Source organism: Micromys minutus (assembly GCF_963924665.1).
Source record: "Micromys minutus genome assembly, chromosome: 2".
Taxonomy (NCBI): Eukaryota; Metazoa; Chordata; class Mammalia; order Rodentia; family Muridae; genus Micromys; species Micromys minutus.
The window spans coordinates 48757040-48783652 of record NC_137971.1 but is presented as its reverse complement, the minus strand read 5'-3'; the positions used below and the strand labels follow the sequence as shown (position 1 = coordinate 48783652).

General features: G+C 52.5%; 1 protein-coding gene across 2 annotated transcripts in view; it reads left to right on the top strand.

Annotated features, from left to right (window-relative positions):
- SYT7 (synaptotagmin 7) overlaps positions 1 to 25598 on the top strand; it is a 60510-nt gene extending 34912 nt beyond the window's left edge. Inside the window, exons 6-13 of one of the 2 annotated variants that reach the window (XM_080913170.1) lie at positions 480 to 848; positions 4433 to 4555; positions 9609 to 9744; positions 13112 to 13382; positions 16667 to 16836; positions 17290 to 17404; positions 17915 to 18114; positions 21570 to 25598. In XM_080913170.1, the coding sequence (XP_080769296.1) occupies positions 480 to 848; positions 4433 to 4555; positions 9609 to 9744; positions 13112 to 13382; positions 16667 to 16836; positions 17290 to 17404; positions 17915 to 18114; positions 21570 to 21674 (1489 nt within the window). In that variant the 3' untranslated portion in view covers positions 21675 to 25598. The remainder of the gene's footprint in view (positions 1 to 479; positions 849 to 4432; positions 4556 to 9608; positions 9745 to 13111; positions 13383 to 16666; positions 16837 to 17289; positions 17405 to 17914; positions 18115 to 21569) is intronic. The other variant, XM_080913171.1, reaches the window with a different exon arrangement.
- The last annotated feature ends 1015 nt before the right edge of the window (positions 25599 to 26613 follow it).

The following is a 26613-nucleotide window of genomic DNA, read 5'->3' as shown; positions in this document are numbered from 1 at the left end:
CTGGCCTGGATTTCTTTCTGTCTCCAAAGAGCAGTAGTACCTAGAACACAGAGGCAGATGTTCCTAGTGAAATTCCCCCTAGTGAAATGGCAGAGGGGTGGCGACAGCTCCCTGCCCCTCCCATTCCAACATGACAGGCAGTTATAGGGCCCTGGGGACCTGCCTTCACCACGCAGCTGCCACAGCTCCTGCAGCCCACTCAGACCGGCAGAGAGGTCGGGCCAGACAGAGGTACTGGGGAACCATCGAGCTAGGTCCAGAGGTGGGTGGGCGGAGCCAGCCTGGGAACCTCAGGGTGGGTGAGTGGTGGCAGTGGTGGCAGCGACTGCAGCAGTGACAACTCCGATGGAGGCCTGGCGAGGTCCAGCCGAGCGTGCCCTGCACTGGGGCCTCCCAGCCCTGGCCCTCGGCTTCTTTCTCTTCCACTGTGATCCCTTCACCTGCTTCTCCTTTCTCTCCTCTCCTCCACCCGCCCCAAGTTTCGAGGACTCCACCCTGTCCACGGCCACTACCCTTGAGTCTATCCCCAGCTCCGCGGGAGAGCCGAAATGCCAGCGACCCCGCACACTGATGCGGCAGCAGAGCCTGCAGCAGCCGCTGAGCCAGAACCAGCGGGGCCGGCAGCCCAGTCAGCCCACCACCAGCCAGAGCCTGGGCCAGCTGCAGGCCCACGCGGCCTCGGTACCGGGCTCCAACCCCCGGGCCTATGGTCGGGGTCAGGCTCGGCAGGGCACCTCGGCCGGCTCCAAGTACCGGGCAGCTGGGGGCCGCAGCCGCTCCAACCCAGGCAGCTGGGACCACGTGGTGGGGCAGATTCGAAACCGAGGCTTGGACATGAAATCCTTCCTGTAAGTCCTCCCCTTGAGCGGGCCAGCTCCCCACCTCCCCCACCCAGCCTCTTTCCCCACTAAGTCTCTCGGGAGCAGTTGGAGCAGGACACTCTTGTTCCTCTGTGTCCTTGACAGTGTGTCTGGCAAGTTTCAGGGTCCCCCTCCTCAGCCTTTTGTGTATGGAGCCCCACCATGAAAAGATTTGTATCAGAGCCCCTAGAACTCTGAGGACCCTAAAACTCCCTCAGTGCCTCTGAGGCTTGAGAAGAGACTTCCCCTCCCCCAAAGTTTAATGAGAACACTGTTAAGTGCTCTGGAGGTCCCTGAGATCTACCCCCCCCCCCCCCCGTCAGTCCCCAGCTGCTTTTGTCACTGTGCCAGCCTTGCCTCACTCTGCCCTTCCCTCCTCCTCTCCCCAACCCATCCCTGCCACTGAATCTCCAATTCCCCTCCTCTCTGTAACCAGACCCTGCTGACCTTTCTGCCCCATGTACCAGCCCTGTCCATCCATCCCTGACCTCAGCCCTATCATAATGACCCTTCCTCCCCTGAGGACAAACCCGAGCCACACCCCCAAAGCTGCAGAGTATGGTATTTCTCTCAAGGACTCAGCTTGGTGAAGCAGCACCACGCTTAGCTGCTTCCCAGGCGCTTGGCCCCCACCCCAACCCTCACAGGAATATTCACTCTCTAGGGGCTGAGAGGTGTGGGCCTATGAGCCTTGCTCCAGCTTTGAGAACAGAATTATCACACAGGTCTTCCCCTGAGAAACTTACTTCTCAGGTGTGGGGCAGCACCGTAAGTCTGGGAGGAAGCCCAGGGCTGAGGTGGAACGCATTGGAAAGATGCAGGACAGCCAGAAGGCCAGCAAGTTTCTCAAAGCATGTTTTATTTCTATCTGAGAGCCCAGACAGAGCTTCCAGCCCAGATAAGAGCCATAACTCAGAAAGGCCTTCAACCGAACTAGCTGAACACAACTGGATGCAAGAAGCCTGTACTGTGGCCCATCAACCATTCTTCCCAAGGCTCCCCCTGGAAATCGGGCTCACCTGTCCAACTGCCTTTGTGGGAGGCAATCAAGTGCTGCACCAGAGAAGATGCCCAGCAAGGCCTCCTGTCTTGGCAGTGGATTGTTTTGAAATGGGTGCTGTGGCCATGGGATAGGAGGTCAAGGGATCTGGTTCCACTATGGCAGGAACAGAACCGAGGGTCAGCTGGGCCCACCTGACCTTAGGCTGGAGTTTGCCCACACCCTTCCTTTTCTTCCTGCAATTGCTTAGGCCAGGGTCTGTGCCTAAGCTCCCCTGGTGGCAGAAGCCCAGATACCAACTTTTCCCGGCCCACCATCTTCCTAACCAACCAGAATTCTGATGGGCATGTCTTAAATGCCCACGTCCTGTGGCCCGGCTCAGATGCCAACGTCACATGCCCATGCTCTGGACCCCACAGCAGCTTTCATACCCCTTACCTGCTGGCTACCTCCGAGCTCAGTGCATCACCTACTTTCCCTCCCAGCACAGGGTTGCACACCCTGCCCGTGAAGGCCAGATACTCTAGGCTTTGCAAGACACATTTAGTCTCTACCACATAAGGTTTCTTCCCCTCATCCCCTTAATATTTTTAGATTACAGAAACCATTACCAGCTTGTGGACTGTACAGAACTATTGACAGGCTGAGGTGTGCCAACCCCTGCCCTGCAGTTTAGCTACTGTATTGTTGAGGTCCCAGAGTCTACTTGAGAGGGCCACCCAGGCTCTGCAGTAACTTGCCCTCCCTTTGCTCGGAGGTTGCATCCTTTCTACTTGATAGGTGTGACCCCCATCCAGGCAGACTCCCCCAGTATGTCTCCCCAAATCCCAGCTCTGCCCCTCATCCTTGCCCCCACAGCCTGTGCAGCTGCAGAGAGCGACAGTCTGGGTATTTATGCAGAGAAGCAGCTCGGTTTTAAAGACCAAAAGCAGTATCTAAAAAATGCATTAACTTGGGGGAAAAAAAAAAAAACCCAACATGTGTTTTCACTGAGTTCGCCTTTCTCCAGCTCAACTAGCTCCTGAACAGCCAAATGGAATTTTACCAACTTAGACATTAGCAATACGCCATGGCAAAAGAAGCCAGGTTCCGGCCTAAGGGAAGGAGAGAATTGAGCCCCAAAAGTTTGATGCCAGCACATGTCAGCTTGCTGTGGCTGTGCCCAAGACAAAGACTAAGAAGAAAAATAAGAACACTCTCTGCTTAGTTTTTGTTGTTTCTCAGACCCCAGTAGCGAGTGCCTTCCATTTTCCACAACTCATTCATCCCTCACCCCAGATGCTATGTCTGGCCCGAGTTCCCATTTTGACAGTCTCTCTGGGGAATAACCACAGAAGCTCTTACTTTCCATCAGTGGCTGATGTGATAGATTCCTGACCTAAGATCCACCCCCTTCTGGAACATTCTGTCAGTCTCCCTTCTTAAGGCATGTTTGCATGCCTGCCCTGCCTGAGAATCCTTCAACTCTTGGTTCTGATGGGCGCTACAGAGGTTCTCTTGAGCTCTACAAAGCCCTTGCAAATTCTGATGGCTTTGATGCAGAGCAGCCAGAATTTGCCGTTCCTTCCAGGAAGTGCCTGAGACACTAGCAAAGGCCCACACAGTTGTCCCATGCCTTTCTGAGGGGGGCTCCACACGTGTGTGACCTCCAACCCCGTGCTGCTGCCCACACATCCTCTCCAAGTCACACTCATCCTGTTGGTACCTGCCTGGTATTCTGTTTTGGACAACCTCCTTCAGAGCAGCATCTTACTGCAGGCACAGACTCCCTGCAGCCCTGCCAAAGCTTCTCCAGACCTTGCCAAGTTCCTGTACCTTTTCTCCACCTTTGTTTCCTGATGCCTTCTGAACTGTTTCTCCAAGGAAAGACCTCCACTGAACAGGTCCTGGGGCCTCTTATTCACTGAAGCTCTGGAAAGGTGGACAGGAGAGGGGTCCCATTGTGCCTGGGATCTCAGAAGGGACAGATGTGGGATTCTCCTATGAAGGGCTGTATATTTGGAAGCCTGGAAGAAGCTGCTTAGTTGGCTTCAAGGACATCTGCTTGAGCATGACCCAGAGATCTATGAAGGGCATCCCTGAGCTCAATGTATAATGCCCACTGAATGTCACATTTTTCTGTAGTGCTTCCCCTGTGTCCCCAAACTCCCTTCACAAGCCCTGTGCAAGATATTAAGAAAGACTTTCCCCCTTCTCCTAGGGAAGAGATAATCATGACTTCAGTTGGGGATGTCATGTCCTAGGGCCTCTGCTCCAATCTCCAGCCTGTGTGTTCCCTGGGGACTATCCCAGATACCTAAGTCCTCTCCTGAGGCCTGTGCTTAGCCTCTGTCCTATGTTACCCCAGAGGCTCCAGGTCTTAGCCCAAGGGCAGCTGGACCCTTTTCTCCCCCTCACCCCAGCTCTCCAACTGTTTACAGTTCTGAAGATTGGTTTCTTTTCTCCAGGGCCAGTTTCTTACGCTTTTTCTCTTCTCTCTCTTTGTTTCTGTCTCTCTCCTCCCCTCACCCCTGCTCCTATCCACGGGGCCACCTCCTTTCACCCCGGCTGGTGGGCTGCCCATCCTGGGCAGGGAAGGCCGGATGGTGGTGCTATCCCTGGTATTAGGGCTTTCGGAACAGGATGACTTTGCCAATATCCCTGACCTGCAAAACCCAGGAACCCAGCAGAACCAGAACGCTCAGGGGGACAAGAGGTACGAGCACGGGCGAGGCCTTCGGCAGCGGCAGAGAAGGAGGCACGGAGAGTCCACCTGCCTCAGCCGGCCCCGACTGCTGGACGAGGTGGTGGTGTCTTCAGCAGATGCTGGAGTAGGAGAAGCCCTCCAGCTGGTGTTTTGTCCCCTGACCACTTGAGTGGTGTCCCGTGGGTCTATGAAGGGACCATCCTGGGACCATTCTGGATCAAGCCTGCTCCTCAGCATGCTTGTACTGGCTTGGAGCAAGCCCAGCCTCCTGGGCCCCATCTCCCTGCTTGCCTCCCTCTGCTGCCCCTCCATCTTTCATCTCTGTCCCCCTTCCCAACCCGAAATCCCCGTTTCTCTGGTGGTTGGTGAGTGAGGGCGGATGTTGGAGAATGGCTAAGCCTATTCTTCCTTATCCCCACCACCTCAACCTCCCCCTGGCCTGCAGGGCCTGTTGTGCCACTCAGCCACGGAAGAAGAGCCCCTGGTGGGAAGGGTCTGGGGTGAGGAACCATGGGAGAGGCCTGGTGACCAGAAGGAACCAGAAGGGTGTCCCCTGAGCACAGCCTCCAGAAATGGGATGCGGGGCCAGCTGTTCACAGAAAGGTCAAGGTCTGGTTCTGCCAGGCTCCCTGGCCCCATTGCCTTCCTCAGGGCCCAGTGAAGACCAGCGTTAGCCAGGTGGTTGCAGTAAAAGGCTGGACCTCCTAGCCTTCTCCACCCAGAATTCAGGGAAGCAGCTCCTACTGGTCCCTCTGTTGCAGAGTGGGTGAACACTGCTCATAGGTGAAGGGGAGGGGGTGAAGGTCTCAGGGTCTGTTATCACTCCCAAAGGTGGAATCTTTACCTGCCTGTTCCCTTGACCCGGCCTTAGGCTGTTCACATCTACTTGTGCTGGATTCTGCTTTCTGTGAGACCAAAGACAGGGCATGTGGGCCAGGACTGGTTTATCCAGAGCCTCACTCCATGACCTCAGACAAGTTGGAGACCCTGTCTAGGCCTCTGCATCTGCCTCTGTCAAATGAAGCACTGAGCAGAGTGACCTCTGAGGAACACACACTGCTTCTAATGAGGAAATGGGCCCTAGGACTGGGACAGTTGTCAGATCCTATGAGCTGGGCAGAGATCAGGTTTAGACTGGTAACCCTGATGCTCATTAAAGGCCTTTAGGGACAGGAAGGGACCGCCCCAGGCTGCTGCTGGGGGCCTGTAGTTTAGGAGAGATAGGCTATATTTGACAGCAGTCTGGCTATCTCACAGTGGCTTCTGGAGACCAGCCCTCTCTTTCCTTCCCACCCTGATTCCACGTTGCATGTCTAGAAAGAAGTCCCTACAGAGTAGGAGGGGAGAATGAACCTGTTTCTTCACTTGGTGCCATGGCTGGTGTCAGTCCCTGAGTCCATGTATGTGAAGAAGCGGTTGGGGGAATAGCAGAGACTGTCACCCCCAACCTAACTGGATCTGACAGAAGCCACGGGGTCTCAAAGATGGGCTCCAAGCAGGCCAGAGGGCCACAAGGAGAGGGGATTGGGGCCAGGGACAAAAGGATTCAGGGGGACTGGAGCCCTCTGAAAGCCTATGAAGAACCCAAGCCCTTTGCCAGGGAGGGTTGGGAGGAAGGTGTGAAGTGTGAGGGAGCAGATGCAGGCTGGAAACGAGATTTCACATCACCCATGTGTTAATTAACCGACTCCATTCTCACCCAACATCCTATTTATACCTCCTTGCCACTCAGGTTTCCATATTTTAGTGCACCCATCCCTTCTGATCATGACATCAGCCTGCCCTCTGCCTGCCTGGGAAAGGTGGGTATGGAGGTGGAGGCTTTGGGCCCTCACCACCGCCTGGCCCCACTTTCCGAGTGGACACATACCATTCCCACCTGTTCATCCCTCCCATATTTGAAACTCATTTCTCATAACTCTTGGGGTGTCTCTGAGTGGAAAGCTTCAAGGGCTACACTCAACTGATTCTTCCCTAGTAGGTGCCCCTATCCCATAGCTTAGCATAGGTGCTCCCACCTAGCTGTCAACAGCGTTGGGATCCACCCTTTGACTTTGGGGCCTTACAGCCACAGGCTGGCTCATCTATCCCTCTAACACATGCTCTCCCCACGCCAGCTTGACCAGGTGTCTTGGCTGCTGTTGGAGGAAGCACTGAGTCCCCTTTGTCTGTTAAGCAACAGGTTCATGCCAGCCAGAGCTCTGTGGGGAGAAGCCACTCTGGGTCCAGTCAGAAAGGATGGGTCTCGGACAAGCTACGGGGGATGTGAGGGACAATCTGCCTTTAACCTACCCAACATGTCTTGGTCCTCTGAAGGCTCCCTTCCAGAATCCCCCAGGTCCTGGACCTCAATATATACCTCAGGGTACTCCTAAGTGTGGAAGTGGGATGGGGGATGGAGCCTCCACCTTTGCTGTGTTTGTCCCACTCATTCTCCCACACCACCCACTGCGTGCTCATGGCCATCCTTCCAGCATTTCACCTTTGCTCCTTGGGATCCAAATGGTTTCCACCGTGGCCCAACCCCCACCCCGAGTCGGGGGAAGAGTGGACCAGGCCACCCCCATTGCTCGCCTCCTTCGAAGCCACCATGTTTCTTCCACCTCTGTGTGTCCCCCGCCTCCTCTCTGCCTCTCCTGTTGGCCGCCTCGCTCCTCCTTGTCCCCTTGTCCACCCAGCAGCCTTCTCCACACGTCTGACTAACCTTTCTTAGCCTCTCCCCTCTTTCTCTGTCTCTTTTTCTCTATCTCCTTCCTCCATCTGCTCCTCACAGGGGTGTCCCTGGGCCAGTGACCTCGGCCTCTCCCTCTGCTGATCCCTATGCCTATCTCTCTGTCCTGTGACCTCCGACAGCTTCAGGGGTGCTGACCATCTTTTCCCAGGCTGCTTTGCAGCTATGCTGACGCTGTGGTGTGGCCAAAATAACTCCGACTTTCTCATACCTTCAGTAGTCAATCTCACGCTCTCTCCTCTCCTGCTCTATTTTTAACCTGACTTTACCTCTCCAGCTATTTTCAGTCTCCTCTTCCTCTCCCTGTGCCTGTCTGTGTGAGCACGTGTCCATGTGTGTGTGCCTCTGTGTGTGTGTGTGTGTGTGTGTGTATGTGTGTGGTTGTGGAGGTGGGGAGCTTCTCTGTGCTTGCTACTCTGTGCACTGGTGTGTCCACACCTCTAGGGTGTTCAGGGAGAGGGCAGGCAGGTGGGTGGATATATATGTGTTACAGAGCAAGGCCAGGACCTCACAGCAGGTGTACATTGCACCTGATGACCTGCTGTCCCTGCCTTTTCTGCTGCTGTGTTGTTCCAGTTCACATGCACACTTTTGCATGGCTGGGTCTCCCTTTGGGGATCCGAGTATACTTTCAGCTGTGTGTGTTACTACAGAGACGCTGGCTGCCCTGTCCACGGCCTGTGCTGTCTTCTCCCTGTCGCTCTAGGTATCTGTTGGGCTTGTGTGTGTTTTTTATGTGTGTGTATGTGTATCTGTGTGTGCACGCCCTGCTGTTGGATCCTGGTGTTTTTCCCCAGGGCCTGGCATATTCTGAGCATGTCTGTATCTACCTGCTGTGGCCGCCCGTGTACTTCAAGCTGGTCTGTGCCAGGATGTGGCTTGTATCCAGCCTGTGTGCTCTCAAGGCTGTTTAATTTTAACCTGTCCCAAGCCCTACACCATCTCTTCCTCACTGCCTGCCCTACCTTTTCCTCCTCATGAGACATTCCAGCCTGGTCCCTGGGCAGGGTCTTAGTTGCCCCTTCCTAAGTCCCAGCTGAAAGGAGCCTGGGCCAACCACCTGGCTGCTAAACCAGAGATCCTGGCCCCCTGGATCAACATGGCATCGGGTATGAACACAGTTGCCTGCTAGGTGGCAGCCTGCCTTTCTCTAACTCTGGGTGAGAGTCTTTATCAAATGTGTCGGATGAGTGGGGAACGGGCTGGGTACTAGGGCACATGCGGTTATCGCTTGCCCTAAATGTCTATTAAAGCTGAATGGGCACTTCTTGTGCCCTGTTAGAAATAGAACATAGGGTCTTGATTAATGTTGGATAAGCAAGCACTTTATCAGTGAGCGCCATCTTCAGCTGGTAAAAGAGCTTGTATTAAATCAGATTAAAACGTTAATGCTCAGGGCTGGGGTGATGGCTCAGTCGGGAAAAGACTTGCCACACAAGCACAAGGACTTGAGCCTCTAGAGCCCACGTAAAAAGAAAATCTGTGTACAGTGGATTCGTCTGCCCTATGCTGGGGAGCTGAAGTCAGGCAGGTGGTCCTGTAGCCCACCAGCTAGCCAAACTTGGCAAGCTCCAGACCAGTGAGAGACCCCGAGTCAAAAACAAAATAGATAACATCTGAGGACTGGCAATCAAGGCCTTCATGCACATGCATATACATGTGCATATACACATACATGCACATACCAGCATGTGCACAGTACTCCTTCACTCCGGCCGCATGCAAATGTAATATATAGATTCCAAGCACATGGCTGGTACTGTGTGAGACAGCTCAAGAACACTTTTATCACAGCAGAGACACTGCCAGACAGAGACAGCCATATGGACGTGTGGTCCCTGCCTCACCTTGGCTATAGGGTGAAGAACGCTTTGGCTCTGATGAGGCCAAGCAAACACAGGTGGGGCTCTGGGAGAGAGGCTGTGGAGTGTTTGTAGAGGGTAATGACGTGGAGAGAAACCTGGACAGGCCACCTAGCACCTCCCCTTTCCAGACTGAATGGAACAGGTCTCTGCAGATCCGGGGAGCTCAAGAGAATAGCCATGTAAGCCAGAGAGCTGGTGGGCTTTGGGGAGCAACAGAAAGCATGAAGTCTCCTTCTAAACAGCCCCAAGGCAGCTCAGCCAATCACCTGAGGCAGAGGTTTAAGAAGGGTGATCCCTGAGTGTGGGTCTTTAGGGAAAACCAGGCTTTCTGTGAACAAGGGTTTCACTCCTGCTGGCCCACAGGAAGTGACAAGGGCTGATTTCTCAGAGAAGATCCCGTGGAGTCCATCCCAGCCCTACATGAGACCCGTGTTCACTGGAACTCCCTCCCTACCCCCACCTCCAGGTTGCCTGCAGGAGGAAAGGCTGTGAATACAGCCCCAGTGCCGGGCCAGACGCCACACGATGAGTCTGACCGCAGAACGGAGCCCCGTTCCTCTGTCTCGGACCTTGTCAACTCCCTCACCAGCGAGATGCTCATGGTGAGGAGGGGTGGGGATGGGCTGTGGGGGGGCCAGAAGTAGGCAGCTCAGTCGGAGACTTAGGTAGTCAGTCCCAGCATGATGGCTTTGCTGACTGAGTGAGGCCTGATCCCCTCTACCCTATCTTTCATCAAAATGCCTTTCCGTGCCTCAGTTTCCTCATTTGTCTTACTTTGATCCCTTTCTGAACTAAGAAAAAGCCTAAGAAATCCTACTCATACAAGATGTTTTTATGTCCTAGAAGGAGAGGCTGTGGGGCAGTGGTTTGAGGGAGGTACCCCTTCCCCAAAATGGCAGAGATGGTAGTAAGGTGGAAATCCCAGGGGTGACTGTCTTATAACCCATCAGTGGCCCTGTTTGCTCCATTGCTGACTGGCCTGTGGTCCCAGTCTAAGCTGTTCATCATCACTGAAACTGTAACAACACCTCCTGGTGGTACCAGTGTGTCTCAGCCACTTGTTCTTCCCAAAGGCCCAAGGCCAGGCATGGCTGGCAGACAAGAAACAGTTAAGGATCTGGTGGGCCAGAAGTTTCTAGAAGGTTTAGAGAGGATTATGGTGGGAACCCAGCACCTTTTCTTTCTACTGAACATAAAAGGGTTCAGATAAGTTCCATGGCTCCCATACTGCGAAAGCAGGGGTTCTAACTACCCAGTCCCACAGTTTCTGGGGCTGCCAGTCTCTTCTGCCTCAAGTAACAATATGCTCACAGAGTCACAAGGCTTCTGGGTAAGGATTCCTGTTGCCAGGCATCAGGCCTGAGGTGGAGCATGGGTCTGCATTTCCCTTGGCCCAGCCCTTTGTAACTTCCTTCCTATCTCCAACTCTGTGTGGGTTGTTTGTCTTTTTTTTTCTGTGCAGCATTGCTAAGGACCACCCTGTCTCATTGCATAGCCCCTTAATTGGTGCTATTTCCCGTTAGTCAAGTTCCCAGAAGGGACAACCCTTTCCCAGCCAGCTGGCCGGCCCCTTGGTGCCCTGAGGGAGAGGCTGGCAGACTCAAGCAGCGGAAGGAAGTACAGGCCCATCTCCCTCTCGCGTGCTTCACAGATGCCCGAAGGTGGGAAGGGAAGTCTAATTACCCATCCCTCTGCCAGGGCCAGGTCATTGATATTAACAGTGACAGTAAAGATAAGCAGGCCAGAGTATGACCTGTGACCTTACCCTATGGTGCTGTCCAGACCTCAGGCTGCTGACGCTGAGGGCCAAGAGTCAGATACGTAGAGATGGACAGAACCAACCTCTCTGGGGAACGTGGGACCTGCCACAGGCTGGCTTGATGTCCTTTAAGGCTTACTGCTTGGGCATGCGAGGGGAAAGTTGAGCAGCCTAGTTGCCATGGAAATGGCTTGTTTACTAGCGCTTGGGCTGGACCTTGAGAAAGCACATGGGTGCTTAGCTTCTGCTCCTTTAGAGGTGAAGTCTGCCTAGAGAAACCAATTTCCCCCAAGAGATGGAGCAATCTTAGGATGAGCTGAGGCCACCCACACCTACAGGGGCCTTAGACTCTCTCATAATATGAGAGGGAATGGGAGTGCAGGTAGTTTTGGCTGGCTCTGCCTACTTGTGCCATGAGTTCATTTATCCTCCTGGGAGTCCTGCAGTTTTAAGTTCCATGGTCCACAGCCTGCAGGTTCAGGAAGTGAAGTTTGGAGGAAGATGGCTTCTGTGAGCTTAGGATGTGAGGTGCTCTACATTGGAAAGCCACATCCTGGATGAGCCTAGGATAGATCCTGTGGGCTGTGAGATTAGCCAGGGAGTACGAAGGGGCATCAACAATGGACTAGGAAGTAGCTCAAGGTAGTGGAGTGCTCACCTAGCGTGCATGAAGCACTGTTTGGTCCCCAGCAGCTAATCAACTAAGTGTGGTGGCACATGCTCCATCAGTTGGGTGATAGAGGCAGAGGGTCTCAAACACACACAAGTTCAGTGCAATTCCCCTTCAGCCACTGGGTGGAGCCGGAGGTCAAGTTCAAATTAAGGTCTAAGTTCAGGAGCCAGGACAAGTGGCTAGGCACCTGCAGTCACTGGCCACAAACAACATCAAGTTATGACTAGCCATTCAATCATGGGGCTTGAGGTGAGTGACCTAAACTCTGTGTGTGTACTCCAAGCCAAACTTTGAACATACCGGTGCTTGCCTCAGGGGAGAGTAAGACACAAAGGAGGCCAAGCACACGAGAGAGTTAGTGTGTAGCAGGTGCTGTATTTTCCATCATCAGTGTGACTTGGTCACTTCCCATTGGGGCAGGACAGGCAGGTCTTTGCTTTTAGTGGCTGTGGGGGAGGGCCTGGGCCTGTTGAGTGGAACTCAAAGTCGGCAAGGGTCCCTATCGCTTCCGAAGCTTGAACGTATAACTTAACCTCTTTGAGCCAGTCTCCTCAGCAAGAGGTGGGTGACAGCCGCCTGGCCTGAAGGTGACGTAAGAGTCTTCACCATGGTATGTGCCTCTGTCTGCCCTATGTCACTGTGATGCTGTGTTGAGAAGCTGGGGTTGCCTCTCCAAGAAGCAGGGTGGGGGGGGCAAAGGTTTTCTGAGGGAATGTGAGGAGCAGGCAAGTGCCTACCATTTCGTCCCACGTGCCCGCTCCTGAGTCCCCTCTGTCACCAAAGGAGATGTGAACCATAAAGATACCAGGCCAGTCGGGCCCCTGACAGGGCAGGGTAGAACCTCGAGGCCTTTCAGTATTCCTAGAGAGCCCAACTGCCCCTCCCATTTCCATGTGGTAATGAAAATGGGATACCCAACCCTTCCTCGTGGCCAGCCCCTGCTGTCCATGCCTGTCAGGTATCTATTCTGAGGAGTGGAGACTAGGAACAGGCATAGCCTGGAGGTACAGCCTCAGCCCCTCGGACCCCAGCCTTCAGTCAGGATCCCTGGGGACATCCTGGCGTGCTTAGTCATGCCCCTGGTGTCTCAGCCTCTCATCAGAACTCTTGCTCTTCCTATCTTATAAACCGCATCATCCACAGCCCCTAGAAAGGCCCTTTATAAGAGTTGGTATGTCTCCCATGTGTGTGTAGGGCTGGACTAGGAGAGGAGAAGGCCAGCACAGCTTAGGGTGACTCTTGGAGAGGTTTCAAGAGGAGGTGAGAAAGCTGGGTATCCTGCTCACAACTCTGAAGTCCAGGAAGCAGAACCATCTGGCTGTTTCCCTCCCTTTCTTGTTGAGTCAGGGACTCTCAGAGGCTGAACAACCTACACTGGCCATGAATGTGACAGGCCACTATCCCAGCTGGCCACATGTTGCAACGAGGAGAAGTTGGCTAGCAGGCCTCCAGTCCAGACAGGTTTCTGGCCCCTGGCATGCTCAGCAGCCTGGTAGAGACAGACTCCTCACCAACCCGCCATCTTTTCCCATCGCAGCTCTCCCCAGGCTCCGAGGAGGACGAGGCTCATGAGGGCTGCAGTCGAGAGAACCTGGGCCGAATCCAGTTCAGTGTTGGCTACAACTTCCAAGAGTCCACACTCACCGTGAAGGTCATGAAGGCCCAGGAGCTGCCAGCCAAGGACTTCAGCGGCACTAGTGACCCCTTTGTCAAGATCTACCTGCTACCCGATAAGAAGCACAAACTGGAGACCAAGGTGAAACGGAAGAATCTGAACCCACACTGGAACGAGACCTTTCTATTTGAAGGTGAGGCTGGTTGCTGCTCCTGCTTCCCCACCCACTGATCCATCCCACACGTGTGGCTGCAGTTAAGAAACACAGACAAACCCATGCCTGCAGGTGCACAGGCATGCACACACACACATGTAAGATGCATACACACAGTGAACTTCCATGCACACACATGCCTGGTTAACCCTATACATGTTGCTCTGATTGGTCCCAGGAGGTGAGAGAAGTCAACATACTAGCTTTGAGGGGGAAGATTGTTACAGGCTAGGGTCCCACCTTATGACATTCAGAGGTACATTGCTCTGAAGCAACCAAGTAAAGAGCCCCTGCAAACCTAGTGAAAGTATCAGAACCTTCTGGGATTCTTTCCTCCATCTTCATCTTCATCCTCCTCAGCCCTGATCTAGTCTGTCTGAACTGGAACCTCAGATTTCTTATTGAATAGCTGTGTGACACTAAGGAAATCCTAACCCCTCTGGTCCTTGGCTTCTTCATCTATAAAATAGAGGGAATAATAGTAATTAAGCAAATTAGTGACTTTTCAAAGCACATAGAGCAGGCCCTGACACCTAGAAGGTGCTAACATCAGCTCCTTGGAGATATGGTCTGTTGCTGGTCTTTGACCCCTTACTGCCATGGGAGGCAAACAAGAGCTCTGAGCCATTCCCTCTGGCTCCAAGAGGCATTAAATCAAATGTGCCCCTGCTCCCAAAGCCAATCTTACCTCTCATGTCTGAGAACACAGGGTCTGCAGTGAAGGAACTGCTCCTATGCCAGGCAGGGTGCCACAGTGGGAAGCCTTAAGTCTCCCCATAACTTGGTTTAGCCAGAGAAAATCAGTCCCTGTGGGTTACAACTGCTCTGAGGTGCCCTGATCTTCTAGAACCCAACATACTTGTCCCAGGGCCCCTTCCCCAACTGGCATCCAAGCCCATCAGCGCCCGTGTATTCTGTGCCTTGACAATGAGGTAAATGCATCTGTGTTTCTAGGCCCCTCCTCCTCCTCGAGTCAACATGGGCACAGGGTTAAAGATGGCACAGTTAACCAGAGGCTTGGCATCTGGAAGCATGTATGGCCAGCACATGGGTTAGGCTTATGGGCAGAGCCCCAGTCCTCAACTCTCACACAAACATTTGCTCGCTGCTGACTTTTAGCTGGGTCCTGGGAGTTCAGAGAAGAATGGGTGAGTCCTGCCTCATGGAGGACAAAGCTATGCTGATATTAAGCCATGTTCTGGGGAACCCTGTATAGACTTTTCTTAGTGTGCAGAGAAAACCCCTCAGAAACCAGCTATCCAAGGTGGGTTCTGTTAGATGAGTTTTGGGCATGTAAGAGACTGTTTCACTGGCCCTGGAAAAACTGGTTTAGACCCAGGAACCTCTTGGAGCCACTAATATTCCCAGGACACTTGTTTTCATGCATGTCACCTGAAGAGATGCCAAGGGTCACCTGGGAAAGACTTATCTTCCTTCGTAGGTAGAAAGGGAGACAGACCCTGAGCAAGTCAGAGGGATCCTCTCCCAGGTCCACACCCATCCCAGGATCCTCTGTGGTCTTTGGTGAGGAACCTACTAGTGTTCTTCCCACTCCTTCACCTCCATCACTCCAGCTGGTGGGGCTCCCTAAGTGTTCCCTTCTTCCTGCTCACACCTCAGTATCTCACAACATATCCAGGCTGGCCTGTACCCACCTCAGGTCACCTGTGCCCCACAGAAGTCAGACCTGTCCTCCTCCCTTTCTCATCCATTCTGGCCATGCCAAGGGGCCAACCCACTGATGTGTATTCATCCATTCAATTATTTATTCTCTGTGTGTGCACATGGACATGTGCCTGGGCTTTGTGTGTTCAGGTACACACGCACATGTGCATGCATGCATGTGTAAGGCAGAGGTTAACATTGGGTGTCTTCTTCAACTGCTGACTTTTTTTTAAGAAAAATATTTTATGTGCATTTGTGCGCACCTACATAAGTAAAACCCTTTTGTGTGAGGGACCTGTGGAGGTCAGAAGTTATGAGCTACCTAACATGATGCCAAGCCTAATGACTTTTGTTTGATCCCCAGGATACACAATGGTGGAAAAAGAGAACCAATCCCAACCCCTGCCAAGTTGTCTTCTGACTTCCACATTCACACTGGCACATGAGTACCCATGTGTGCACATGAGCTCATACACACATTGATGTGTGCATACATTCACACACATAAATGTAATCTGAAAATATGAAGTGACTACCCTGCCCTGGCAGGCAAGCCATAGGATAACGGAGGAAAGAAATGGAGACATCTGTTTGGGCTTGCCCTAAAGGCAAGAAGGCACAGTGATAGAGTGTGCTACAGGGCAGCCCACCCCATCTGTGATGTCAGGGAAGAACTAGATGTAAAAGTTGAAAATTGGCTGGAGTAGGCATGGTGGGGGCTCACAGGTAAGGTCCTGATGAGGGCAGGACTTCAAGGAATCAGGAGAACGGTATAGGGATGGAGCCTGGGCACTGAGGGAGGAATGGGTACCAGCCCACAGAAGGCAGACAGGGGGGTCACACTTTGGAAGGATTGGGTACCAAAGTAGGCTGGCTTTCCTTCTGAGTACACCAGGATGTTAAAAGGAGCAGTCTGTAGCATGCTGGCTATTTTTGAAAAAAATCAATCTGGCCACAGTGTTGAGAATGGGCCATGGGAGGAAGCTTGGGAGCGGGAAGGGCGGTTTGGACAATTCTCGTGGTTGCTGGACAAGAGGTGCTGGTGGTTTGGATATCCAACATGGGCTCTGTTGAGGAAGAGCTGATAGACAGGCTGATTATCAGCCTTGCGGGGAAGTGAAGGAGAAAGCAGAGTCCCAGAACACTGGTTCACTCTCAGAGGCCCTTTCAGTTTCCCTGCCCCCTCTTCCTGGGACTCATTATGTGATAACCTCATAGCCTCAGGCAGAGCCACTTGTCCAGACTTGATCGAGGGAACAAGGGGGCCACCGCCCAGACCTGAAATGGACACACAAGCAATGAGCACATGAATGGTCTTTTTCCTGTAGGTCCTGGGACTGTCACGTAAACCATCTGAGCCTTGGTTTCCCCATCTGGTGGGTCACATGAGACAGAGTTCAGAAAGTGCACTGCAGTCAGCTGTGGCCCCCCTGGCCTAGGCTGGTGGCAGAGGTTACAAGGCCAACCGCCTGTCAGGGCCTTCCTTCTTTCTCCCCCGCCTCTCCTCCCCTCCCTTCCACTCTCTGTCTCTCCCTTTTCTCCATTTTAACTTCTTTTATTGCTGTGATAATACTTCTCACCTTGTTTGTCTGCCCCAGGGTTTCCCTATGAGAAAGTGGTGCAGAGGATCCTCTACCTCCAGGTCCTGGATTATGACCGTTTCAGCCGCAATGACCCCATTGGGGAGGTGTCTATCCCTCTCAACAAGGTGGACCTGACCCAGATGCAGACCTTCTGGAAGGATCTGAAGCCATGCAGCGATGGGAGTGTAAGCCCCCCCTGCAGTCTTTTAACTGAAGCAATGTGGTCAGGGCTGGAAGAGGGTCCTCACCCATCCTTAGCCCCAGGATATCAGCAGGGCTCAGAGTAGAGAACTGGTGGGCAGCCCCCAGAGAGAGGGCTTCCACCTATGACTGGAGCCCTGGGGTTTAGAACTTGGGGCGAGTCACCTGAGCTATGCAGTGAACCCAGGGCTCTGTTCAGAGAATTAGGAGCCCTGAGCAAGAGCAGGTTCTCCAGGGGAGAGGGGGTGGCATGGCAGTGTTGACAAACAAAGGGGCTGCTATCACCCAGGTCTGGGCAGATGAGACCTGTGGACAGCTGGGCTCCCTGACCACACCCTCCCTTCTAGTTTCTCCCACGCCTGTCATCCCTGCTGGGAGATCCATGGAAGCATTCCCCCTCCCTGTGGCCCAGCCTTACCCCGCCTTTTGCCCTACAGGGGAGCCGAGGGGAGCTGCTCTTGTCTCTCTGCTACAACCCCTCTGCCAACTCCATCATCGTGAACATCATCAAAGCTCGAAACCTCAAAGCCATGGACATCGGGGGCACATCAGGTGATGAGACTTATCATGGCAGGATGGGCAGGCCCACGGGGGTAGGGGGAGCTTCCCATGACCCAAGGGTCACTTCAAATATGGGACATGGAAGTATATTAAAGCCCTAACCCTAACCCCTGCCTGCTAGTCCTCTGACTAGAGATAGCAGAGCTCTTTGGACATATTCTGGGTTGTTGTCATCATGACAGCCAGGCTTCCCTGAATCAGGAAGAAAGGCAACATTGTGGTGGGGAGACCCTAGTCCTAGCTTGGGTGCTGCTTGGGTGTGGCTTTTGAAGACCTGTACTAGCATAAAACACTGAGGCAATGCCCAGGGTCTTTTCAGGTTCTACCATATGCTAATTATTCACAATCCCTCTTGGTTTTGCCCTGACCTGGCCTCGTCACCTACTTAAAAACATGCAACCAGCTCCCACTTAGGGTTTTGCGCCTGGAAGGGCACAAGGATCCTTTGAGTCCCCCTAACACACATTCTGTCCCTCTGACTCTTCTTCTACCACCTCCCAGACCCCTATGTGAAGGTGTGGCTGATGTATAAAGACAAGCGGGTAGAGAAAAAGAAGACGGTGACAAAGAAGAGGAACCTGAACCCCATCTTCAACGAGTCTTTCGCCTTTGACATACCCACGGAGAAACTGAGGGAGACCACCATCATCATCACTGTCATGGACAAAGACAAGCTCAGCCGCAATGACGTCATTGGCAAGGTAGGACTGGGCTGGGGTGCATAGCCGGGCCCGAAGGGTCAAAGGCAGCAAGGGCCAAGAATGAGCACAGGTCTGACTTGGACACCAGGAAAGACCCAGACAGGGAAAGAAGGAACAAGAAGTACTTTGAATTCCCTAAAGATTTTCTGAGTTCTCAGACTGGTTCTGCCCTTCCTATGGGTCGAGCTGAGTGAGGCTGTGGCACAGCCCCTTGCCAGAAACCGAAGATCTTAGTTACTTCAGCTCCTAGCTGATCTGCACAAAGCTGGCTGGGTGGCCTAGAATAAGTTACTTGGCCTCCCTGAGCTTCTGTGTTATTCTGTAAAATGAAGCTAATGCCAACCCTGCAGAGCATCCCAGAGTAAGGTCAGAACCATCTGAGATAGAAGGAGATTCTCAATGAAGGTGACCTTTGCATTTTAGGCAAGAAGCCAGACATGACTTGAGTTTTTGACAGTACAATTCTATGTCATAAACCCTCCACTTTTCTACTCTGAAAAACACATTCCTGTGTTTCTAACGTGATGTTGGGTCTTAGTACAGATGCAGAAGCCCAGCTGCCTGGGTTTCAGTTATGTTGTCTGTTTGTGGCTTTTAGAATGAAACCCAGTTATTCACTGCCACTAAGCTATGCTTCTGGTCCTGGAGTTCAAAAACCTGCCACTTTTCTGAACCGCGTTTTCTCAGCTCAAAATGAGAGTCAGGCAGTGCCAGCCACACAGTGTAGTAGGAGCATTTGATAAGGACATAATGAGAGAGATCCTCAGCCTGGCACTTGAATTACAAATGTAGCTTTTATTGTAATAAAAGCCAGCTTTGAAATGTTTCTACCTATTGCATGTGTGGTCATTTGTTCAGTAACAGAAGTTTGATATCCATCACCTTTTTTTTCTTTGTTTTGTTTCGAGACAGTTTTCCTATGTATCCCTAGTTGTCCTGGAACTTAATCTGTAGACCAGGCTGGTCTTGAACTCTAGAGGTACACCTGCCTCTGTCTCCCGACTGCTGGGATTAAAGGCGTTCGCAACCAGCACAGGCTGGCCTCAGATTTCTTTTGTAGCTGAGTAGGGTCTTGGATTTCTGATCCTGCTGCCTCTCTCTTCCAAATACTGTGATGGACTATAGGCAAGCACATTGTACCTGTTGTATGCAGTGCAGGGGATGAATCTGGGCCTTTAAATGTGCTGGACAAGCACTCATGAACCCTGAGCAAGTCATAGAAGCTTGACCAGGTATAGTGTGGGGAACCAGAGATCAGGGCAGAGGAAGCAAAAGAATGGAAGTGCAGGTCCCTTGGTATATGACTGTCTTAGATATTTTTCCCTGCTGTAAAAAAGCACCATGACCAAGGCAACTCATAATTTAATAAAATAATAATTTAGGCATCTAATTGGGAGCTTGCTTACAATCTCAGAGGGTGAGTCCAGGACCATCATGGCAAGGAGCATGGCAGCAGGAAGGCAGGCAAAATGCTGGTACAGTAACTAGGAGCTCGCATCTGAGTTGGCAGCAAGAGCTAACTGAGAATAGAATGGGCTTCTAAAACCTCAAAGCCCAGCCCCAGTGACATACCTCTTCCAACAAGGCCACACCTCCTAATCCTTCCCAAACGTTCCAACAGCCGAGGACCAAGCATTTAAATATAATGAGCCTATGGTATCATTCTCATTCAAACCCCAACAATGGTGTGTTTGGAGAAGGATGGTCTGGCATCTGCAGAGAAGGGGCCAATCTGGAGGCATTCCCCAGAGAGATGGAAAGGAGGGCCTAGTTGTTGGGAAGAGAAAAGCAGTTAGCCTTGTGGAAGAAAGCTGGCCTTGGGAGTATCATTCAGCCAACCTGTGGACATAGGCATGGAGACTAGAGGATATGCTGTGAGCATGGCCCATTGAGCCACCCAGAGGCCCTTCTAGACCCTTCTACAGCTCTGCTTTATAGAAGCAGGTGTTCCTTGGGGAGTACCTTTAGCTTCCTTTAACAGACCAGTCCTCTGTGGGTTTTGTTTTTTCTTTGGCCTGGGATAGTTTAGGAAGCCCAAAAACCTTGGAACCTTTCTGAGTCTTAGGCCCAGCTCAACTCCTGGAGGCTGAGAATCTGGCCTTGCTCCAGGAGGTGGTACCATATTGGGCGGATGTTGCAAACGCAAGTAGTCACAAAGGAGCACGTGGCTGAGAGCTGTGGTGGTGATGGTGGTGGTGATGGTGGAATAGTTGGGTGGAGTACTCAGTGAGCCTCAGAGGGAACTAACTGTGAACTTAGTCAGGAAAGGGCAGCAGATGCGCCATCCTCAGCTGACTGTATTATCAGACCATTGCACTGAGGAGCCTGAGGCTGAGAGAGATATTCCACTACTGCACAGCATTTGCTCATTTTATTTTTGTGTTTTATCATTTGTTTCGGCAGGTTCTCACTTTGTAGCACAGGCTGGCCCTCAAACTTGCTATATACCTCCAGGCCTCATACTCATAGCAATCCTGCCTCAGTGTGAGAATTTTAGGTATGAGATGCTATACCTGCTCATTTTAAATTTACAGAAAAGTAGGAAATATAATATGATATATCCATATCCCTCTTTCCCCGTGTCCTCCATTGCTAGCCCCTCACAAAGCATCTGTCACAGCTTAAGGAACTGACATGGGACCTTGCTGTGACCCCACCAGACTTCATTTTGCATTTGGCCAGTTCTTCCACTAATGCCTCAGGCCTGCCCCAGGATCCAGTGTCAGCTGGCGCTTTGTACTCCGTAGTTAAGGCCCCCAGGCTCTTTGACCTGTGAGTTTCTTGCCCTCTAAGTTGTCCTCTTGATGGCCTTAAGGTGTCCTGGCCAGGGTCCTGCAACACGGCTTTTCTTCCAATGCCCTGGCCTTGAACACGCATCAGTACTAAGCCAGGCTCAGCTGAGACTACTTTGGGAGTTTCTGGGGGCAGCCCTGCAATATTGTGAAGCCCTGACAGGAGCCTGGGCTGAACTGGTAGCCTAGAACCACCAAGACTTTCCTCACACCATTTTGAACTTTTTAACTATGGCTGAAGGTAAGACTCTTAGCTCTGCGTGCCTTAGTTTCCCCGTCTGAAAACTCAGGCTAATCATGTAGTTTGCTCACCTGCCAGGTTTGTAAGTGTACACTGATCTCGAGATATAAAGCCCCCAGTACAAAGTCTGGGGGTGGGGACAGGAAATGCCAGGAGATGGAAGAGACAAGAACAATCGTGTCCCTTCCTAGGGCAGGGAAGGTTGCCCCAGCCAGAGGCCTGTGTCCTGACCTTCACTACAAGATAGGTTGCATTTGATGTCAAAGGGCCAGGTATGCCCAGGCCCTTGAGCAACAGCACAGTCAGGGAACTAGGTCAGGCTGGCAGGAAGGGAATGGGGCAGCCTCTGTGGGCCAGGCTGTTACCATGGGACAGGGTCCAAGCCTCGGAGCCTGCCGTAATGCCTCTTCGTTTCTCCCCAGATCTACCTGTCTTGGAAGAGCGGACCAGGTGAAGTAAAACACTGGAAGGACATGATCGCTCGTCCCCGGCAACCTGTGGCCCAGTGGCACCAGCTGAAAGCCTGAGTGGGGCCAAGGGAGGCCCCAAGGGCCAAGGCCTGGCTCTCCATCATGCCCCTACCACTTTATGCACAATGCCCAGCCCGGCCCCCCTGCCATGGGTGAGGGGAGAACCCCGAGGGCTCAGCCAGGGAGGGGTACCAGAACTCTACTGGGCCCCATTTCTAGGAAGTACCAGCCCCACCCCATGAGTCCAGCTCGGGGGTGGGAGCTCTGGGAGCCATTTCCCTGCTTTGCCTCTTTCTTTCCTGATTTGCTGATACTAAAGACATGGGGGAAAGCTCAAGAGCCAGATGGGCAGATCCCTCCAGAGGCCCGCCAGGTGGGCGTAGCCCCCGTTTTCTTTAAGGCAGTGCCTGGAGTGGAGAGAAGCCACCCCTTCCCTAGCCCCCCTTTTTTGGGGCCCAGAAGAGGAAGGCCGAGGCGTTTGGCCACGGCCTAGTCATCAGGCCCGTCCCAGCTTCAGGTGCCGACTGGGCCCTGGACACTGAGGATAGTATATAACATGTGCTCCAGAGTCCTGGAGACGTGGCCCTGTGTATTTGTGTTGTGTCTACTGTGTGTGTGTGTGTGTGTGTGTGTGTGTGTGTGTGTGTGCCCACATGCCTGTGCACATGTGCACCTGGAAGCTCGTGCACACGTGTGAAAGGGGGTGCTCACTCCCTTCCTCCTGGGGCCAGCAGTGCTGATTGGCTACGGAGAGTAGCAGAGTTTCTTGAGGATGAAGTGGGACTGGGCCAGGTAGAGGTCAAGGCCACGGGGAAGGTAGGAGAGGAAGGGTATGGACACCTGAGACGTAGGGACCAGGGAAAATGGCTGTTTCAGCTGACTCCTGGCACCCATTTGCCTGTTTCTGTAGCCCCCACCCCCACAGTTCCCCAGGAGCAATTCCCCACTGCAATGTCATCCCTTGGGCCTGGGCTCACACTCCGTAGGCACCTACTCACCGTGTGCATGGCCTTCCAACAGGGCACCGCTCCCCTCCTTCTCAGGCATCCCTAACCCCTCACCCGGGGACCCCCACCTTCCCAGATCTCATACTGCAGCCAAATTGGCATTTGCTCCACACTCTGGCTAGGATACAGCCCCTGATCCCACCCCTTACCCCAATACCTCCCCCTTTTCTTTGCATAATCTGATCAAACCCTTGCCTTCCACAGGCTGTCTTGATGCATACCCCACCCCAACCCCAGAGTAGTAGCTCTTTCTACCCCTCCCACCCACCAGGCAAGCAGGGGAAGCAGGGGACATTCCAGGAGTCTGGGGTTGCCATACACAAAGAAGCTGCCGTTTCTTCTCCTAGCCTCTGCTGAGACTAGAACTGGTTTCCCCTTGGAAACAGCAGACTCCAGAATGATCCCTCTTAAGTCCTGTCAACCCTCTGTGCTAGACTGAAAAAGGACTCAGCTGGTCAAAGAGCCTCAAAACCTGTTCAGGGACTTGAGCCCAACATTCCCAGATTCTACCACCAGGTGGCACCAGAACACCACCTCTGAGGTTGCAGTTGGGGCCCACAGTTTCAGTTCTCTAGCTGGCAACTTGACACCCTAAGGATGGAAGAGGCTCCTGACTGGACTTGCATATCTAGAGCACAGTGGGAGCACAGTTATCTGGACATATTTCCCTTCAGTCGGCTTCCCCTTAAGCCCAACTTTCTGCTCAAGGTGTGAGATCTCCTTTTGTTCACATCAAAACATTCTTAAATTTCACACCCTGTCCCCAGGGACCTGGAGAAATCTCTTACGTAGTAGGTGAATCATTTGTAGAGTGAAAAATTCCATTGTAAAAAGAATAGTCCCCTGTATTACTTGTAAATCTAAATGTTTGTGTACTGCAGCTTTTGCTTTAAGTAGGATCTCCCCAACTCCTTTGCCCAACTGGGTGTAGTCCCTGGAAAGTGACCCTCCCAAACCCCTGCAGAGGATGTGTGGAAATAGAAAAAAGAAGTAGGAAGTCTGTAAATTCGAGAGAAATCGCTGCCATCCTCCCGCCCCCATCTGCCTCAGTCTCCACAGGACTTCCACAGAGCCATCTGAGGGACCAGAGCAACTTGCACCCGTAGATGTGAGGTTGGCAGCAGATTTAGGCAGGGCTCGCTCTTGAACCTCCGAGCCAGTCAGAGAGCATCCCCTCCAGAGCTGCCCTCCCCTCAGACTACTAGGAATAGTGGTGACCCAACCTGGGATTCCTCAACCCCACGTGTAGGTTGAGTGGGGTTGCTGGCAAGAGTCTGCAAACAGTGGGCCAAGAGCACAGTAGGTTTGCCCAAGTCACAGCTGGATAATACAGAGTCTGGGCATAGGATGGTTAGGACAAGTGGAGGAGCCTGAAAAGGGGTGGGGGGACTTGACGGTGAGGAGGGCACCAGAACTCTGCCACCACTATCCTAGGATCTTGGGCAAGTCACCCACACTCCCTGGGCCTCAGTTTCTCCATCTGTAAAATGATGGTAATAATACTTCACCTACCTCATGGGGGAGGTTGTGAGGCCACCATCACCTGACCTAGGGAATCAAGGCAGGAGGGCTCTGAAGGTGCTACCCAGAGCAAAGTTGTCACTGACACCTGAACGCAAGGTCCACCTGCCTGTCCACCCTACCCCACAGAGCCTCTAGGGACTGCCAGAGCCAATTTGTCTCTTCACTGTGTCCCAAGCCCCTTTATGAGCATCAACTGACATCTTGTGGGCACCCTAGACTTAGTTGTTATGTTGTTTAGATAGCCTTTCTTGTGACTGTCTTCTCCGTGTAACTGCTATACAAATTCCACCTGCCCCAGCACAACCTCCACCTGCCCCAGCACACCCTCCTCCTGCCCTCCAGCACCAGAGGCCAGGGAAGGGACAAAGGAAAACAGCCACAAAAGAAAAAAAAAAAAAAAAAAAAAAAAAAAAAAAAAAAGCCAAGGGGACTCCCAGCTCAACTGGGACCCCCAGGGGTGGGAACTGGTGGCGCTGTTTGTATTGTGTTTGAGTCCTTGAGCGCAAGTGTTTTATAAAAAACAAAACAAAAATCCACTATCACAAAAAAAGAAAAAAATACAGCAAAGAGAACAGAAGACGAAAGGGAAAAAGAACCATACAATTTTTCCACCATACGCACCCTCTAAGCCAGCAAAACTTTCCTCTTTGCAAATCATATTTTTGTGGGAATGGGCCCTGCTTTTTGTGGCAAGGCCTGTTCTGATAATAAAGGATCGTGAAAAAGTAGGGCCTTGGCTGTTTCCTCTGTGGGTCCCAGCCCTCTCTCTCTTCTCCCAAGGGAAGCAACAGCTGGGTTTGGAGGGACTGGGGAGTCCTGGGGGTATCTCCACTCAGCTTGTCACCTCTGGGACGTGACTTTTTATTAGTGGCTTGGGCCTGCCGAGCTTCCGGCTCACTCAGACTAATTCCCACATTCACCAGCTACCAAAGCAGAGAGCATCGCATACCCCAGGTCAGACCTAAAGTCATCCTTAGAAGTAGTGGAATCTCCCTGAGACCTCCAAGTCCATGTAGCTGGGCACACACTCCCTCTCTTTCCAGGGAACCCTTATCACTCTCCCAGGTCGGTAGAAAAAGCAAAGATGGGACCCCAACCACCACCTCACCATCACCTGCTCAACTGCTATGACTTGGGGCCCATGTCTCCTTTCAGGTCCTGGCAGGGGGAAGAAAGGATAGGCTGAGCTCTAGGTCAGCCTGTTGGACCTGTGGCCTTTCTCCAACCTGTTGTCTAGACTGATTCTCTATGGTTGGAAAAAAAAAGATCTCTCCAATCTAAAAAGCCCCACTGGCAAGTTCCAAACTGAGGACCTGAGAGACTCCATTGCCCTCCTGTCTGTGGCTCTGGCAAGCCATGTCCTTTGACGTGCTCTCTATGCCCTCTGCTCACAAAGAAGCAATAATTTCCCAGCCACTCCCTGCTCGGTCCAGGGCAGCTGGCCTGCCAGCTCTCAGGGTACTGCAGAAGGCCAACTATATCTGCTTCAGATAGGCACTAAGGGAACCCCATAATTCCATGGGCCCTGCCCCATTCTGAAGTAAAGAGGGTCACATACCCTCAGTCCCCCACATCTGGGGGCCAGCAGCTGCCTCCTCAATCTGTACTAAGTACCCCTATTCTGAAGCTGCCTGCCCTTTCCCCTTCTGCCCCTTTAACCTCCTACAATGTAGTTTAAACATCCCTTTTCAAAGGTGTATGCAGGCTAGGGGATAGCTCTTGCCCTAGTGTGCACAAGCATCTGACGGGATAAAACAGTTTTGGTTGGCTTCTATTCCAGAAGTTCGAGGGAGTCCTGGGGAAAGGTAAGTAGCTTCAGGGTCACCCTGGGTTTGGTTTAGCTTTCCTTTGGGAAAATAAACCCAAGAAACAGTTTTAGCACAGTTGGTTCAGCACAGCAGAGGTGCCAGACCCTAGCCACTGGCACAGGGCCTCTACCTTGGACTTCTCTGGCTCACTCCCTCTGCCTTGCTCTGAGCTGCTCATACATCCCTTCATGTGCCTGAGACCACTTTCTCCTGCAAGTCCCTCCCAGATGCATTACTTCTAAAGGTCTCTCTGACCTTCCTGGATTCTGGGCTCTCCTCCCCTTCTCTGAGAATGACAGCTGAAGGAGAGTCCGGACATGCTTGATGCCTCCATCCTGAGCTGCCCCCATCTGTTTCTTGTGCAGTCATCCACTTCCCAATGTCTGGGTCCTGTGTGTGTCTATGTGTTTGTGAATGCACATGTGTGTGAGTATGGTGTCTCTTAGATTGTGAGCCCTCGGGCAGGGTTCCCTGTCTGAATAGACGTTCTGTGTGGCACGCCTGGCTGTGGTAATAAATGTCCATCTTCAGAATCACAGTGCCCCGATGTCTTGAGGAAGCTTTGGGAGAGATAAGAAAGTTGGTGTGGCTGCATGGAAGGAGGGGAGGGGCTTCTGGGAAGGGTCTCCCAATCACCCCATTTCTCCCTTTATCAAA